Source organism: Triturus cristatus, chromosome 1_2 (assembly GCF_964204655.1).
Source record: "Triturus cristatus chromosome 1_2, aTriCri1.1, whole genome shotgun sequence".
Taxonomy (NCBI): Eukaryota; Metazoa; Chordata; class Amphibia; order Caudata; family Salamandridae; genus Triturus; species Triturus cristatus.
The window spans coordinates 84530184-84549130 of record NC_140580.1 but is presented as its reverse complement, the minus strand read 5'-3'; the positions used below and the strand labels follow the sequence as shown (position 1 = coordinate 84549130).

Genomic DNA, 18947 nt, shown 5'->3' with positions numbered 1-18947 from the left:
GCAGTTTTTAAACTGGTATTTCCACCGGACATTGGTCACTGCTGGAGCTTTGTATTGGCAGTCAGCACAGTAGTTTGAAGTGCAGAACTTCACTGTAGCAGAGTCAAGTTCACCAGAGCTTTTCATTGGCGCTTGTTGTGGGTGGCAGAGACTCGCGTTGAACTGGCCCATTCGTGGTCACGTAGAGTCAAAAAACTTTAGGATTTGATCTTTCTTCAGAGGAGGAGCCCAATCAATGCCAGACAAAGGGTCCAGGGCTTGGGGAAGCCCCTCATGGAGATAAGAAACTCAATGTAGCAGAAGACATCGGGACTCAGACAGGTCCAGTAGCAGCAGGTCATCTGGGCAGTTGCCTGGAGGCCTTTGGAGCTTGCTGTGTGCCTGTAGCTGAAACAGTAGGTCAGCCAACTGACATTTGGAGTTAATTAGGCTAGTCTGGAATGAAGGTAAGCAGTTCCAGTCCTCCTTCTCAGACAGCGAGGCAGTCCTCAAGCAGCCGGTGGTACTCCGGCAGCAAGTCAGTCCCTCTTCTGTAATGTCTTCAGGTTCAGGAGTGTTCTGATGAGTGGCTCTGGAAATCCAATATTTATACCTGGTGCCAGCCTTTGTGTGTGTGGGGACACCTTGTCCTCACCCCACATCTGGTTATGGAAGGCTCTTCCCTTCCCCTGTCAAGGCTCCAGGGTATACATTTCAGTGGCTTTCTCTGTTGTATAACCTACCATGAGAAATTTAGGCACAGATCAAAGTGGAGTAAGACCATCCTCAGATTCAGCTTCTTCGTCGTCTTCTTTCTTAGACATAGGTCAAGATTCTGGACAACCTTCTGCCCTAACCAGCACAAAAATCTCCACAGCAAGCTCAAAACCCACAGTAAAAAAGGAAAAAGACAAGACAAAGGTCGTTATCATTTGAGGAGTCAGAAACCTTAGTTATCAACATTTCTTCACACAGCCTCACTAAGAAACAGCTAATGATTTTAAGCAAAGGAACTGAATGTGTCCCCACATTCAACACAAATTTATTTGAAACTGAATTTGTGTTGTTTAGGTTCATGAGATCACTGAGATTACGACTGTTGAGGAACCCAAATATCTAGAATTCAGAAGCAAGAGCATAGTTATGCCTCCCACATCACATAAAACGTTGAATTCGTTCGATGTCCTGGTAAAAAAGGATTTGGAGCATATTAGTGACAAAGCTAGTAAAAAATCTAACCTGTTCAAATCAAACAAGACCGTTCTGCACAATTTGGCTCCTGATCCCAATCTCATGTTTCAAAAAGCAGATAAATGAGGTGCCCTTGTGATTATGGACAGGACATACTACAACACTAGGGCATTGGAACATGTTTCTGATGAATCCACTTATCTCAAGTTAAATCAAGATCCTACCTCTGATAAAAAACAGGTATTCCTGACTACACCACTTACGAGTCTCTCTAATTTATATATGCTACCGAAAATACACAGAGATCAGAAGAATCCCCCATTCAGGCCCATTGCCTCTGGATGCGGCTCCTTGTTTGAGCCCCTGGATAAATATGTAAATCACTTTCTATGACCAATTGTGCAATCATGCAAGACACTGCAGATTGCATAACAGCTTGGAAGGATTTATCCCAAGAAAATATGGAGAATTGGTTATTGTGTACCATTGATGTTACCTCGCTGTATATATCAACTCTGTTACAAGAAGGGATAGAGGCAATGGAATGGGCATTACTCAATCAGTCTTCTATGAGCGCCAACAAAGTGTTCTTGCTGAAAATATTACAGTTTTGCCTGCAACATAGTTACTTTAAATAGCAGAATGACTTCTTGCAAATCAGTGGCACTTCCATGGGGTTTGGGGAGCTTCAGTATATGCCAACATTTTCACGACGAAATTCGAAAATAAATACATTTTTTCGAGTGTGGTAGGCTGGCCTGGTATATGATGTCCACTAATGTAAGTGGGCATCCTGCACCAGTCCAGACAACCCTTTTGATGATTTAAGAGGTATTAGACAACCTTAGAGAGCTCTCTAACTGATAGCTGTGGCGAGCAGCCTTCAGGCTTAGTCCAGAAGGAGTATAATGCAGCTTGTTTTACCAGAATGCAACCCTATATATATAGAATAAGTGAATAAGAACCAAATAATGTATTTATAAAAATATGTATTTATTATATAACACTCACTAACACGTACAAATATCTCCTACCCGGAGATATACACAAGGCACACAATACTTTGCATAGAAATCAGGTAAATAGCACAGAATACACAGTGGAGCCTAGGGAGGGACCAAACCATATACTAAGACAGTGGTATAAGAACCACAACTCGTGTCAAGACAATGTCCAGAAGACTTAGAAGTGCTGCGAACACAATGACCCACCCAAGTTGAGTGACTAGGATCCCCACGGAGATCCTGTGCAGTGTGGGAACACGACCACGTTCTCCGTACAAATCAACGTGTAAGTCGCGGTTGCAATTTTAAAGATTAAGGACCCTTCCCAGTGGACCCCTAAGAAACCCCATGGAAGACAGCAGGTTGGAGAGTCACCCCATCCATGGATACCCTAGTACCCACTTTACCTACACTAGGGAAGCCAGGTGATTAGGTGTGAAGTAGTGTCGGAAACCGCTGTCAAACCCAATGGAGGACTTCAGGAAAGTGCCAATGCTGGAGAAGGAGAAAGCGTCCATTGGAATCCGCAGGTGGATTCAGGAGAAGTATCTGCAACAGAGGGGACAGAGTCTATGTCACTCAGGAGTGACCCAGAGAAGATGAATGCCCACCGATGTCGGGAGTTGCAGGAGAATTGATGGTGACCTTGACTCTGCAGCTATGAGGACCAGGTGACGCTGAGGAAGACCAGGAGCTAGGCATGAGCTGTCCCACATCAGATGTCGAGAGTTGAGGGGTCGGTCCTTCGGAAGCACTAACAAGCCTTGGCAACTGCAAACAACATAGAAGTCAAAGAAGGTGCACTGTTGGGACCAGCAAGGTCCAGTGGACTCACCACAAGCAGGGGAGTCAGGGCAGGCCCAGAGCAATCTGGGGAGCACAAAAGAAACAAAGATGACCCTCAGGAGGACCCACAGACCGGAGACAGTGGAGTCGCAAGAGGACCTAGAGCAGCTCACCAAAAGATGCAGGCCACGGTGCAAACTATGGTGTGTGGATGAAGATTCTGGTCACTGGAGATGCTTGAGGTTGGGGCAACCTGGAGCCCGAAGATCTTGGTGGAAGGAAGCCAACAAGCCTTTGCAATGGCAAGTCGACGTGATGCACATGGATTCAGTTCTTATGTCTCCCACAAGGGATGCTGGCCTCAAACTCGGTGAGAGGACAGGGCAGGGCAGGTCTCCAGAGCTGTGGAGAACCACCACCTATGTGGTTGAACCTTTTGGAATCTGTAGGAGCACAGGACCAGCAGACAGGTCAGCTTACTCGCGGTGCCTGCAGATGCAGGGAACTGACTCCTTCACTTCAAGGGAGATTCCTTCAGGTGTCTTGGATGCCCACAGGCGTTGTATGGTGCACAGGCACAGACAATGCCGCAGACTGTAAGGGGGATGAAGTAGAGCCCAAACGAAGTCCAGCAAAGTTCAGAGTGCCCGGGCGGTATAAGTTGAAGTGGTGTCTAAGTTAAATCGTGTCCCACGACGAATCTAGGGACCTACACCCAGATAAGCCCTTAAATACACCAAAGAAAGGTTTGGGACAATTCAGGGGAGCCTCCCAGGGGGGTGTTTGGACAGGGGGGAGGTTACTTCCATGTCCTTTGTCCAGTTACACGCCAGAGCGGGAGCCAACGGCTCCCAAAGCTGGTTTGAACTGAACTATGCAATGAGGCACCAAATGTGCACCTCATACAGACTGAGTGATGCTGGCAGACGCACCCACCCAGCCCCAATGCACTAAATCCTGTCTGGGAGGTGGTCACACCTCCCGGTGACAGGATACCTATTGTTTTGCCTTACCCTGCTTGAGCTTGGCTCAGCAGCAGGAGGGCAGATTCCAGTCTCTGGTCAACAGCAGCCATGTTGAGCTGTCCGGGTCTAGAAGACTGGTACCAGGAGCACTGAGAGTCTAACAGAGGCCCGTTCCGGTGCTTGGAATCATACCTCCCACACCGTTTATGATGTGGGGGTATGATTGCAGCATGTTTGATACCAACATGATAGGATTCGTTGCTGTCAATTTCGAGATGGTCATTGCGTAATTATGCGGTGTCCCTCTATATTGTACATGGCTGATTCACTTACAACCTTGGAAAATGGATTCCGTAGAATGTAGGGGTGTCCAGCTCATGCAGAGGCACCTTCACACTTAGAACTAAGCAATCTACCTTCAGTATTGATAAGGCCTGGTATAGGGGTGACTTATAGGTTTTAAGTGCAGTGACCGTAGATATAGGGAATCTATATCTTTCGTAAGTGGTGGGTGCTAGCACCAGCTTACACAGGCTGCAATGGCAGGCCTGTAGTTGCATTTTGAATTGTCTCCCATGGGTTGCCTAATGCATGCTTCAGCCTATGGGGGACCTCTGGGGTACTTATGCCCTGGGTACCTTAGTACCATATACTTGGGACTGATAAAGGTACCCCTGTATCCAATCTGGGATGTACCTAAGAACTGACGACAACAATTTAAGGGAGAAAGCAGAGAGACTGGGGTCCTGATTAGCTAAATCCCAGTCAGACTAGTCAAAAACAGTTTAGCACAAGGCAAAAAGTGGGGCTAACCATAAAAGCAGATCCTACTTTCCTACAGCGAGGAAAGAATGGAATGAACATTTGGTTCTCTATTACAGATACATTGATTCAATTTTTTTGATCTAGAAAAGTAGAGAAGACTTGCTCATTGAGATCACAGTTGAACAAAATACCAGAAATGACACGATTAAATTCACTCATACCATTAGTCAAACCAGTCATACATTTTTGGATATAGGGATCAAAAAAACAGGGACAGCAGTAAATTCCGATGTATATAACAAACCAACTGATAGAAACAACACTCTAGATTTTCAAAGTTTTCATCCTCTAGAACTACTTGAGAATCTACCATATTTGCAAATAATGAGAGTAAAAGAATATCTTCCAACACAGCAAGGAGCGAATCATCCACTGGCAAGATCAGACATATATTTGGATCGAGGTTATTCCATGGCAATGGTAATGAAAGCAGAAGAACGCATTAGTTTGAAAGGGCGTGAGAGCTTGTTAAAGAAACAATTGAAACCTGAGAAGAACCAACTGGTGTTTGTTTCTAAATTTTCTTCCAAATCAAATATCATTTAAAAAGCCATTTTAAAACATTGGGAGTTATTTCAAACAGAACCAGAATTCAACAACATTTTTAATCACAAACCAGTGTTGGAAACACTGGAACAAAACAGTGAACATGAACTTTGAGGGTATGAAGAAATGCCATAATTTTGTACATTGTAACAATGTCATAGTACGGAATAGCATCACGCACCCTAGAACGGGTGAAACAGTAATCTTAAAACATTCAGCCGATTAGAACACTACAAACGCCATCTATTGAATTAAATGTCCCTGTGGCTTGCTTTACGTTGGTAAAATGGAAAGAAAAGCGAAGATCAGGCTAACCAAACATGAAAGCTTGATTCAGAATAAGAACACACATTTGAATTTAGCCGCACACTGATTAGAACAAAGCCATAACATTGCTCAATTACGGTTTCTGGTACTAGAAACTGTGACACTGAAAGTGGGGATTGCTCCCAATAAGTTTCTCTTACAGAGAGAGATTTTTGGGATTCAAATATTCAACACTACGACCGCTATGGGTCTCAATGACAAGCTGGACATGAGTTGCTTTTTATAAGATTGAGTGCGTCTAGGATTATAACCAGCATGAAACAGAGAAGGAGTGTTATCCACACACCTCACACACAGACCTGAATACTCTTTAGATACACATATGTTTGTTTCTAGATCTAACCTCATGGCATCTGCACTGATATTGTATACACATACTAGTGGTGAATTGTTTATTTGTACTGTTGTCTAAACGTGCATAATAATGGTGTATAATCTATATCGATACATGTCTAAACAGCTTCAAGTAAACTCGAGTACCCACCTGTGAAAGTTGTGATTAATTTACACTACGAGAAGTGTTGTTGTTGGCTTATGAAGAGAGGAGGTCCATTCTGATACAACTAGCACCATTTCAAGATGACCGCCGTATGCATTGTAACTAGACTGAGGTTTGATAGTCTGTTGTTTATTTCGGTACACGGAAAACGCCATTGACACAAGACATTTCTTTCCAAACAGATTGAGTATGTCCTAAAAAACTTTTTGTGATCATAAGAGTACCCACTAGTGAAAGTTGGGATTAATTCTCACTATGAGAAATGTTGTTGTTTGTGTTTGAAGAGAGGAGGTTCATTGTGGTACAGCTATCACCATAGGCACAAGGTATTTAGTTCCAACCAGATCGAGAGTAAGGCAGCTGTCGGCACAGTCGGGTGACTTTGAACAGTGAAGAGATGTCGCACAAAGTGGATTTAGGATTTTGTTGACAGCAGGTATTTAGTTTTAGCTCTAAAACGTTCTCACTGGGTACAGGCTGTTGATGATTTGTCGGTTTTTTAAACGTAGGGACTCGGGTGCAGTTGAGTGGAAGGACGTGACCGTGAATGCAAAGACCATTTTGTTTGAAAGTCTCAGTCTGGTTATACTGAGGTATGTTGATGCATTGCTATTGTAACATTAGTTTACGTGAGCACTTAGTTCTCCTTATATTATAGACCTGAAAAATCCAATGGTGTTATTGTTGCAGGACAGAGGTGGCCTGAGTTCTGCATTCTGTGAGTACAATCGATGTATGGTTAGGCAAGGTTTGAAGGTGGAGAGGTGTGTATATATGGGAGTTAGATCTCTCCCTGTGGGCACGTATTGGGAAAATTATGGATGATGCACACAGGAATTTAAGAATAAGTTTATCCGTTGGGTATGGTATTGATAGGAGCGCTGTATATTCGAAACCGGGTGTGGTGTTGTTGTGTCTTTGTCCCCTTGAGGACATAGTAAGTTAAAGGACGGTTTGGAATAACTTGTTTTGTTTTGGGATTTATTTTCCATGTAGTGTTCCCTGAGGAAGGGACTACGCGTCCCGAAATGCAGAGGCAGCACTTCCAACAATGTAGAACACACAGATGAAGAGACATTTAAGAAATATGATACATATTGTCATGTTATGCTATGTTTATTTGAAAAAGGTTATTTTACAAATGTGGATTTGTGTTTGAGTTGAGTTTACCTCATGTAATCACATCAATTTGCAACATACCGAAAATACAATTTATTGTTTGTTAAACTTTGTGAAAACTTGTTAATGTTATTCAGGCAAACATGGAAATTCGATAGTATGTTAAATACATTGAGCAGTGCACGTGGGTTTTCAGGTAATATATGACTTGAAATACTCTTTGCTGAAAACATATATTTTGCCAGGTTAAAATGGAAGTTGAAAACTGCACTAAAGGCTGCAGTCACATTGTGAGACATGTTTTGAAAAGTTTCTTTAGTGGATGGCACAATGAGTGCTGCAGGCCCACTAGTAGCATTTAATCGACAGGCACTGGCTACAGGCAGTACCATATCCTAGGGAGTACAAGTAAATTTAATGTGCCAATCAGGTGTAGGCAACTTTTAACATGTTTTTAGGAAGAGTGCCCAAGCACTTATTTACTCTTTAGCAGTGGTAAGTGCACAGAGTTCTAAACACCCCAAAAAATGGGTTCAGTAAAAGAAGGGAGTGAATGCAAAAGGTAACCCTGCAGAGAAGGTCAGGTCCAAAATAATGCTTTGTTTCAATTTGGAAGAAGCTTGAAAAATTATTCAAAGACTCAACAGCGATTTAAAATCCAACTTAATGGTCAAGCAAAATGGCCTGGACCTGTGCCTAGCCCTTTCCTGAACTTCAACTATGCCTACCCTGTCACTGATAGATGTAGCTCACACCTAGGCCTGCCTCTCTGATATGTTGGTATGCAGTTTGGCTCTGAACCCAGTGGAAGAGAGGTGCTGGCCCACTACTGATTTGGAGTGGCCACAAGGGAGGGTTTGCCCATTATCATAGCCACCACTATGAGTAGGCACAGAGAGCTCTGACCAGGGGACTTGAGATTCTGCCACATTGGTTTTAGGTAGAGAGGGAACTGTGTATTAGTTTACAGTAAAACCAGCAGCAGCCCGGGCAGGTAAGAGCGGTGAGGATGGGGGGGGGGGGGGGTAGAGTGGGGGAGATTTTGACAGACAATGACAAGGGAAAATTATTTATTTATTTAATTTTCCCTCATGGTCGTCTGTCGAATCCCTCCCCAACCCAGCACCACCACCCACCACTCTTACGTGCACGGGCCGCTGCTGAGTAAAATATCCAAAAAGTGCTCCACAAGTGTGTTGGGTTGGCAAAACTAGGCCATTTAATAGTGAATGTTCTCTCAAAAACTTAGCACTCCATACCACACAGTATATATATTTTTAGGAAAATGTGTTTTAAACACAACTGCACTCCATTATTTCAGAACTGTTGGAGGGTGGTACCATTCTCCAAAAGGAAGGGTATGTCTAATTATAGAATTGATCCTTCAGAATTACAATTGCTTAATATCCCTGTGAAATCGTGAGTGTTGGTGACTGCTGTGCAGTACAGTGACTCAATGGACAGTACCCTTACTTTGAAAATTGTTCAAGCAGCACCTCTGGACTGGATTAATCTGGACAGTCCCTTCCATGTCCAGACTAATATTTGTGAGGCAAGTCAATAACTGATCTATTTAAAAATACAATTTTTTTGTCTTTCTTGCAAGCCTATACCAAAAATAGTATTTACTATGCATGCAAGAAACATAAGTGTTTGTTAGCTGTGTGCCCTAAAAAGGCAAAGGCTGCACTCGTATGGTAAGTAGTTTGTGATGCATTAATGCCATAATGCCCTTTAATAGCCTATTTACCTGGGCAAAAAAAAGAAAAATTGCATTGAGGTGTCTATGAAATTAAAAGTTGATATGCAGCAGATGTCCATCGCTGTACTCTCTGTTCTAGGCTCCCAACTCACAAGATGGCCTGGAATGGGGAGATCTCTCAGCTGAAAGATGCTAGAGTTGCTAGGTCACAAGGAAGGTGAAGAGTGTGCTGCATAACAAGAATCTTAAGGAGAGACATATATGAGCTTTAGCGGGCAGTGGAGGTAATAGGCATGTAGGTCTGAAATCATCATGTGCCAGCCTTGCAGAGGCCTGAAGCCCAAACCTCAGCATTGGAGAGGTACATCATAGCCCAAAGAGAAAACTAAAACATTCTGGACTACTGTCTGACAGTAGGGATCCTGCAGACAGATTCCATACAAGTAGGCATGCAAGAGGGCGCTCCTGGGATGACTCTAGGATGGTCCCACAGACTCATCACCAGCAATAGGCAAATATTGCCCTTGCAAGAACCTGTAAGCAAAGGAGTTACTTGTCGAGTCTAGTGAGTAAGGTGAGTGATTATTAACAATCTTGGCATTATCCTTAAAGGGAAAAATTATATATGAAGCAGAAGAACGAGCATCTCTACCGTAAAGGGAATGAGAAACCATTCTCCTCCAAAATCCTTCTCAGACCTTCCTCTGGAAGAGTATAGTCCTGAAGAAGGAGCAAGGGTGATGAAAGGCCTAGTGTAGATGTTTTCTTTGGGGAACTTCAAGTCAAAGAGAAGAGATTTATTGGCTCACAAAAGAACAGCCAATTATGAAGTCAGAAGAGCACAAAAAAGGAATCCCTTAAAGGAGATAGGATATTTGAATGTTATTATATGCAAGACACACAGGTGACTTGAAGGAGGTGATCATTAAAATGTAATAGCCATATGATGCATTTTATATAGGAGGAGTATTATCATGTGAATTCAAAAGCAGGAGGAAGCAAATAAAATAAACCTACATGGACTATCTCACACTTCCACGCATCTAAGGCTGTTGTGTGGTAATTCTCTAGTGGGATTGTGATTGATTGTGATTCCCATGTGGGCCATAGAAGGCTGTATTGAGGAAGATCTCTGTGGGCCCCGTTCCATCCAAAAGGGATATAATGGATTTCTCCTCATGTGAGGTTGCTGGCTACCCTTAAGTGGATATAAATCACCTATTAAGGAGCATTGTAGACAGAGTCATCTACATGATCTCCAGTTATCCCTATTGTTCCTTGCCCATCCCACTCCTTGCACTAGCATAGCTACAAATCAATTTTTCTCTAATGGCTTAATCAGGCATCCTTACTTGATTTTGATGCACTATACTTCTCTCTCCTCAGCCTGGAAACTGCTCCCAACTGCATATATGATTCAATTTCTGTGTTCAATGGGCCTCAGTATACTTCTGCTCTACTAGGAAAGTTCTGCAACAATTCCTTTTACAGCTTCACATCCACGTCCAACAACATGGATATCCTGTTCATGAGTGACTCGAGCATCACATCGTCTGGATTCCAGGCCTACTACCAGTCATACAGATGCGACACCAATGGCACAGGTATGTTCAACCTGAAGAGCAGATTAGGAGACTAATGGAAAGATGGCATCAAAGTGAGTTGTAAAAAGAAAGTGCAAGGGGTCCTTAAAGGGGTGTTGAGCCCCCCTTACATTGAGGGCCTCGATCGAGTAGTATGTAAAGTGAAATATAGAAGTGCAGCTGGTTTTTGCAAACGTTTTATACAACGTATGTACAATAATATAAGAGATAAATAACATTTTCATGACATTTCTACATGATCCTACTTGGAGGAAATTATGCATGGAAACATTGTAATAGGAATAAAAATAATTCTGAAAAACAGTCACACAAAATGTCTTTGCTTGTTATTCCCCATGGATTACTGATACAGTAATAATCAGGTGCAAAATTAGAACATATGCAATTCTCACTTGTGAAATGCACCAGTTATTGTCAAGGTTCTTTTAATGAGTTCTGTTAAATATTCTGCAACAGCTACCACTTCCACATTTTTGAGTATGTATATCACATGTATGTAAAATAACCTTGCGCATAGTGTCAAAAGAGTGAATTAACAACTTGCTTGCTTGCTTCACATATCTGTGTGTAATTTGCAGGACATAAATTGGGACCGAGGCAAGGCCTACTCTCAATATTATACTTCCAAGGTCAACTAAACGAGTACCGTTATGTTGGATTGCAGTAGCACATGTAATTTACACCCTTACACAACTACTGGGATGCTCCTAATAGTAGGAAAATAATTAAAGTACCTCACACAGTTTCGAAAGTCACTATAACTCTTAAGTTCCTAACAAAGTCTGTCACCAAAAGTAGCATGTTCCATTTAAGACACCTCTGACCTTTCAAGTTGGTTTTGTCTTCAGATACAGCAGTTTTGCGTCTTTGATTTTTTATCAACTCAAGCAAAGCCCATTTTGTAAATACAATAAAAGGATTTTGGATTTTTTGATGGCCATTTTTATTGACTCTACATTCCTCTGAACTTCTCTGCATACACTATGAGCAGTAATTTGAGTCTGAGATAAGTTGTTTAACGCTCATTGGTGTTTCTGAAATTCTGGAATTCATGCTGCTGTAAGTCACATGGGCCTTAAGCCTGTGCTTTACCATAACTCTTAACTTTACTCTTAGCATATTTTTGTTTTATCCATCCATACACATGGAAGGTTCATTTTTTCATTTAATTATTATTGGCTTAAGATCCATCAACGTGTCACTTCACTGGTACAGTTGAGTGTCCTCCACATGTGCATCACTAGCTGTCAATTACAGTCTGCTGAATCATACATAATAGGTTTTGTGAAACTGGTATTCAGAACTCACATATTCTAAAGTGCTTTCTTAAGTAATAATTATTGGTGAAATAAAATATTGGCCTAAGACCACACAATTTAAGCAGTAAACCTCAAGTTCTCCTAGGTTTCTGGTGTCACTTTGTACAAGTCAGCCACTAATTGTAGGATGACCAGATTTTGAAAAGCAAAAACCGGGACAGGCCAGAAATCAAAGTAGGACTATATCCTTTAGATTAATTTTTATGTCTGGCCATTCCCGTTTTATGTGATATATGTCGGTATCACCTACGGGAGGTCACTGGTAGGTAGTTATAGTTAGGACAATGCTTTCATAGGAAAAGCACTTTTTGACTTGCCTATATCTTTGGCGCCGGTAGACAAATCTTCTAAAAAAAAAGTACCCTCTGGATTCTTGTTGTACATGGAAAGTTTTGTGGCGATCCATCAAGCGGGAACTGAGAAAAAGGGGGGGGGCAAATATTATGTTTTTCCAATGTTAATTCCAATAGAGATTTTATTCGCGACTACAGCTTGAGCCGATGGACAGAATTACACCAAATTTAGCAGAAAGGTTTCTCTTGGTCCAGAAAGAACCCTTTTTGTTATTTGTTGTAAATCCTTTCAGTAATTTTCTGATATACATTTTTTTTTGCATATATATGTATCCTCCAAAGATCTGACAGTCCCTGTGCATAAATCTGATTGGCTGCCAACACTTCCTAGTTCCATCTTGGGACTCCTCTTTAGCGGAGTCCCCACAAAAAGATTTTCAATAAAGGAAAGGAGGCTGGGTAAGAATAACCTGTCCCCCTAGCTCTGCTCCTGGGGCCCCCCTAGGAAACTGCTGGACAAAAAAGCATTGCAAAAAAAATGAATTTGGATCGGGAGCAGCGCTGGATCCACAGCTCCCATCGTAAAATGTAAAAAAAAAAAAAGAGGCGCTGGCTCACACATTTCTCTACAGTTTAGTCCCCAGGCGGGACAGGTCCTGGGGCCATACAGGGTTATGAAAAGGAGGGGGACTCGCGGGTCCTGCCTCCTGAGGCTCTTTCAAGCCCGGGACCACCCTGGGGCTTTTGTAGTATAATGAAGGGGGGCACACTGACCCCCTTCCATGGGCTCTCTGGAGCCCCGGGGACCACCACCGCCCCAGGATTTCATTTTTAATTCGGGAGAGGGGCCATACATTCCCCCTTCCTAGGGTGCTTCAAGTCCTAGGGTCCACCACCTCCCCTGGGATACATTAAAAGTAATGGGGGGTATTCGGACCTCCCAAGGTCCTGAGCACCATTACCTTCCTGGTGCCTATAATATAATTAGAACTGGGAGAGGGCAGCGCACCATCTCCCCATGGCCGACCTGTGCAGATCAAAGAAGGGGGGGTGAGCGCCCCCCCACCTGGAGACATATATGGCCCTGGGGACCTCAACCTCAGCTGGTGACCTCAACCCCCAAGGGCCGGCTCCTGCTATGTCTTGGGGTGCCCATCCTCGGGAAGCGGTTTGCTCTGACTTTGCGGGAGCTTTGATAGCTGGCGCCAAGTCAGAGCAAGTAGAAACTTCCATTTCAGCAAGCAAGAGATGTGAAAACGGCTCCTGCTTCCTGAGAGTGGAGTTTTCGTCTGTCAATTAGGCAGGAAAACAGATGAAAGGATTGCTCTAACAGACAAGGAGCTGCATATTTAGCAGTTCCTGGTCTGTGAAAGCAATGCTGGCTCCCGCAGAAGGTCAGTTGCCAGCCGGGATAGTGGGAGCCTTGAGGCTCCATACCAGTGCGGGGGGGATGAGGAGAAAGATGCAAAATAAAGGTCAGAACTGAGTAGAAAGAGGCAAGATAAAAGTCAGAAACTAGCAAAAAGAGGGAGAAAAAGGTCAGCAACGGACAGAAGGAGACAAGATAAAAGTCAGAAACTAGCAGAAAGAGGGAGAAAAAGGTCAGCAACACGCAGAAATAGGCAAAATAAAGGTGAGAAACAAGCAGAAACAGGCAAAATAAAGTTGAGAAACAAGCAGACAGAGACAGAATAAAGGTGAGCAATGAGCAGAAAGAGGCATGGTAAAGGTGAGAACCTAGTAGAGAAAGTAAAAAAAAAACTGAAACAAGCAGAAAGAGGCAGAATAAAGAAACAAGCAGCAAGATGCAGAATAAAGGTCAGAAACGAGCAGAAAGAGGCAAAATAGAGATCAGAAAGAGGCAAAATCAAGGTCTGAATCAAGCAGAAAGAGGCAAAATAGAGATCAGAAACTAGCAGGAAGAGGCAAAATAATGGCCAGAAAGGAGCAGAAAGAGGTACAATAGACATCAGAAACAAGCAGAAAGAGACAAACTAATGGTAAAAAATTAGCAGAAAGAGGCAAAATAGAGACCAGAAATGAGTGGACAGAGGCAAAATAGAGATCAGAAACGAGCAGAAGGAGCCAAAATAAATGTCAGAAACTAGCAGAAAGAGGCAAGATTAAGGTCATAAATGAGCAGGAAGAGGCAAGATAAAGGTCAGAAATGAGCAAGAAGAGGCAAAATAAAGATCAGAAACTAGCAAAAGGAGACAAAATAAATGTCAGAAATGTGCAAGAAGAGGCAAAATAAAGGTCAGAAACAAGCAAAAAGAGAAATTAAATGTCAGAAACTAGTAGAAAGAGGCAAAATACAAGTAAAAAATTGAAAAATAAAGGTCAGCAATGAGCAGAAGGAGACAAAAGAAAGGTTGGAAGTGAGCAGAAGAAAGGCAGCAAATGAGCGGAACCCACTAAGGCACTCATGCACCCACTCACATAATAACTCACACTCACAGCCACTCACAGACTAATTTATTCATGTACTCACTCAGAAAACTCAGATACGTACACCCACTGACAAAGACACTTGTGCATCCACTTACAGAATCACTCAAACTCTCTCTTTCACCCACTCACAGGTCTACTCAGAGACTCACACACTGACTCAGACTCTCTCAGAGACTTACATACCTACTCACAGACCCACTCAGACATTGATATTCCCACTTACAGCTCCACTCAGACTCACTGACAAACCTACTCAGAAACTCTTACACCAGATGAGACACTCATGCACTCATGCACTTACTCTCACACTCAATGTCAAAGGTTAGTGGTTACAGTAAAAATTAATTTAAAAATCCAAAGGTTATAGGGACATTATAGAATTTGAAAAACTGTAGAAATTCACTGTAGAAATTCACGGAAAAAAAAGATTACAGTAGTGATATTGCTAAGAAATAGAATTTAAAAAAGTTTGGAAATTTACTGAAAAAAAACCTTGGAAATTTACTGAAAAAAAACAAAGGTTACAGGGACATTATAGTTAGGCTCAGATTTCACTCCTACAAAACCAGTGAAATCCAGCATTATAGTTACCTCACCTAACTATAACTTATGCCCTTGAAATGCACTGTGTATGACCTCACATATTACATCACTCATGACATGATCAGCGACATCATTATTGACATCACTGATGACATTATCCACAGAACCGCTCACACACGCACTCATACCCCCTTATAACCTCTCATCTGCCCACTCACTCACACACACAAACACTCACATACCCATTCACAGACCCATACAAGTACTTATACAACCACTCACCTATCCATAGAGCCACTCAGACACATACCCATCCACTCACTCATAGAGCCTGATCATACAACCAGTCACTCACCCATACAGCTACAGACACACCCAGTTATTCACTTATACAGCCACTCACATACCAACTCACTCCATTATACAGCATTTAACAGAACAGAACAGAACTACTCACTCACCCATACAACCATTCACACACTCACTCACACAACCACTTACATATCCATTCATCCATCCATGCAACCACTCACACCGTGACTCATTCACCCATACATCCAAACCCACAGACACTCACTCTTCTATACACCCATTCACACATCAACTCACTTAACCAAACACTCACTTGAACAGCCATTCAGACACCCACTCACTCACCCATACATTCAGTGATACACCACTCACCCACGCATTCAGCCACCGACACAGCTGCTCACTCACCAATACAGCCACTCACACAGCCACTAAGTCACCCACACAGCTACTCAGACACCCACTTATATACCCATACATCCACTCACACATCCACTCAAAAATGTGTACGGTCACTCAGACATCCACTCACACACGGATACTAACAGTCATACAGGCACTCACATAAACTATGTCCAAAAAGGAATCACTCATTAGTAATACACAAAATATACTAATTTAACTTTTGTGGTAGCTTAGTATATGTAGTTAACACACAAAAACATCTAGAGAACAGTCACAAATACTGGATGATATCATCAGTTATGTCATTTGAGATGTCATCATTGATGTCTTCAGCGCTGTCACTGACCATGTCACAAGCGATGCAATATGTGAAGTCATAATCAGTGCATTTCGGGGGCTTAAATAATAGTTAGCTCCGGTAACTATAACTGCTGAATTTCACTTGTTTTATACGAGTGAAATCTGAGCCTAACTGTAAATCACCTGTAACCATTGTTTTTTTAGTCAATATATATTTCTGTGCGTGTATAAATATATATGTGCGTGTGTATATTATCTACTGGCGGTCGTCAGTAGATAGTTATAGTTAGGACCGTGTTTCCATAGGAAATCTGAAAATTCTATTTTGAATAACTTTGGCGGCGGATGACGGATCCTCGCGAAATTTTCAAAACTAATGGGGCACTCAGCTCAGCTCCTACCCTGGAAGTCTCGGGTGATTCGTCAAGCGGGGGCTGAGGAAAAAGGGGGGTCCCAAAACGCGTTTTCCCCATGCATTTTCCCATAGGACCTCAGCTAACTATAACTCGCGCGCCCGCAATCCACTGCTGATGACGTCACATATTACATCACTCATGACATGGTCAGTGACATCACTCATGACATCACTGATGACATCTCAAATGACATCACTGATGTAATTTGAGATGTCATCAGTGATGTCACTGACCATGTCATGAATGATGTGATATGTGACATCACCAGCAGTGGATTGCGGGCGCGCGAGATGTAGTTCGTACAACTAACTATATCGGAGGAATTTCAATGGTTTTGTTTGAGTAAAATGTCCAGCTAACTATAACACCCCTAAAACCTATTGTTTTTTCAGTGAATTTCTAAGGTTTTGTAAATGCTAGTTCCTAACTATATCAGGCCTGAAACCTATGGATTTTTCAGTGAATTTCAAAGGTTTTTTAAATGCTAATTCCTAACTATATCAGGCCTGAAACCTATGTTTTTTTCAGTGAATATATATATATATGTGTGTGTGTATGTATAAATATGTGTCAATATATATATATGTATGTATATATGTATGCATGTATGTATATATCTAACTATGTATGTGTATTTATATATATGTGTGTGTGTGAATATTTATCTATATATCTATAATATCTCTCTCTCTCTCTCTCTCTCTCTCTCTCTCTCTCTCTCTCTCTCCCTCTCTCTCTCTCTCTCTCTATATATATATATATTCACTGAAAAAACCATAGGTTTCACACATGTTATAGTTAGCGGAAATTTTACTGATAAAAAACCAGTGAAATTCCCCCGTTATAGTTAGTGTAGGCAACTATAACTCACGCGACCGCAATCCTCTGCTGATGCTAATACTGTATTTAGACACTTATTTGCCCATGTCTTCTTCCATACATTTTTAGCTATACATATATTTCAAATATTTTTTTTTCATAAAGACACATATGTCATCAGCAGAAGATTGCGGTCGCGTGAGTTATAGTTGCCTACACTAACTATAACGGGGGAATTTCACTGGTTTTTTATCAGTAAAATTTCGCTAACTATAACATGTGTGAAACCTATGGTTTTTTCAGTGAATTTGCAAGGTTTTTTAAATGCTAATTCCTAACTATAACGTGTGTGAAACCTATAATTTTTTCAGTGAATTTGTACGTTTTTTTAAATGCTAAGTTACTTTACGCCATTCGTGGCGTGCGTGCCCACTTAACGCAGTTCGTTCCGTGCGCACACGGTGCGCTTCGCGCACCGTGCGCGCACAGTAAGCACGCGGTGCGCTTCGCGCACCACGCGCCCACTTTATGCAGTTAGTGCCGTGCACGCACGGTGGGCACGCGGTGCGCTACGCGCACCGCGTGCCCACGTTACGCTAGATGGGCCATGTACGCACGATGCGCTTCGCGCACCGTGCGCACATGGAGGACATATGATGCACTTCGTTTTGAAAGGTAATATTTTAATTTTTCGTAATTTTTATAAGCCATGCACAAATGGTGCCCTTCGGGCACCATTTGCACACGGGGTGGAGAGAGTGTTGTTAATTTTTTCTTTTATTATTTTTGTTTAAAATATTGTGGTTTTTCACACCTCAAATAAGCCCTGCACTTTTGGTGGCCTGCGGCCACCAAAAGCACAGGGGGTGGGGAGAGTGTGGATAGTGGTTTTTTTTTTTACATTTTTTACCGTACGCGTACGGTAAGCGTAATCGGCGAAATTAGCGAAAAAATAAAAATTGCATTTTGGGCCTTGGGGGGTCTTTGGGGACTCCCTCAACATGGCTATGTGTGTGGGAGCTGTCTAAACAGCCCCTTTATATGTTTATTGGTTTTATTTAACAACCTAGCTCTCAGTGCGAGAGAGAAAATGGCGGCCGCCGCTTCCTGGTTTCGGCTGTTTCGAATGTTTACTAAGATCTAAGAGCCAATCAGAATCGCGCTCGCGCACGCCACCGTACGCGTACGGTAAGCTTACGGTAAGCGTACCGTAAGCTGGCTCAGATATATATATTGATTTAAAGGCTATTTTCTCAGAATCTACTGAACAGATTTACACCAAAAGGCACTTCCTTGACCTGAGGACTACCTCTCTGCCAAATTTCTAGTAATTCTGTTCAGCCGTTCGGGCTGTAGCCCTGTCTAAAGGTCCTATGGAAAAATGCATGGGAAAAACGCGTTTTGGGACCCCCCTTTTATCTCAGCCCCCGCTTGACGAATCCCCCCGAGACTTTCAGGGTAGGAGCGGAGCGTAGCGCCCCACCTATTTTGAGAAATTCGCGAGGATTCGTCGACCGGCGCCAAAGTTATTCAAAATAGAAT

General features: G+C 42.4%; 1 protein-coding gene across 10 annotated transcripts in view; it reads left to right on the top strand.

Annotated features, from left to right (window-relative positions):
• The window catches only part of LOC146866846 (scavenger receptor cysteine-rich domain-containing protein DMBT1-like), a 1139300-nt gene that overhangs the window by 871908 nt on the left and 248445 nt on the right, over positions 1–18947 (top strand). For all 10 annotated transcript variants that reach the window (XM_085602006.1, XM_085601995.1, XM_085601984.1 and 7 more), the window contains one exon: positions 10330–10547. In XM_085602006.1, the coding sequence (XP_085458132.1) occupies positions 10330–10547 (218 nt within the window). The remainder of the gene's footprint in view (positions 1–10329; positions 10548–18947) is intronic.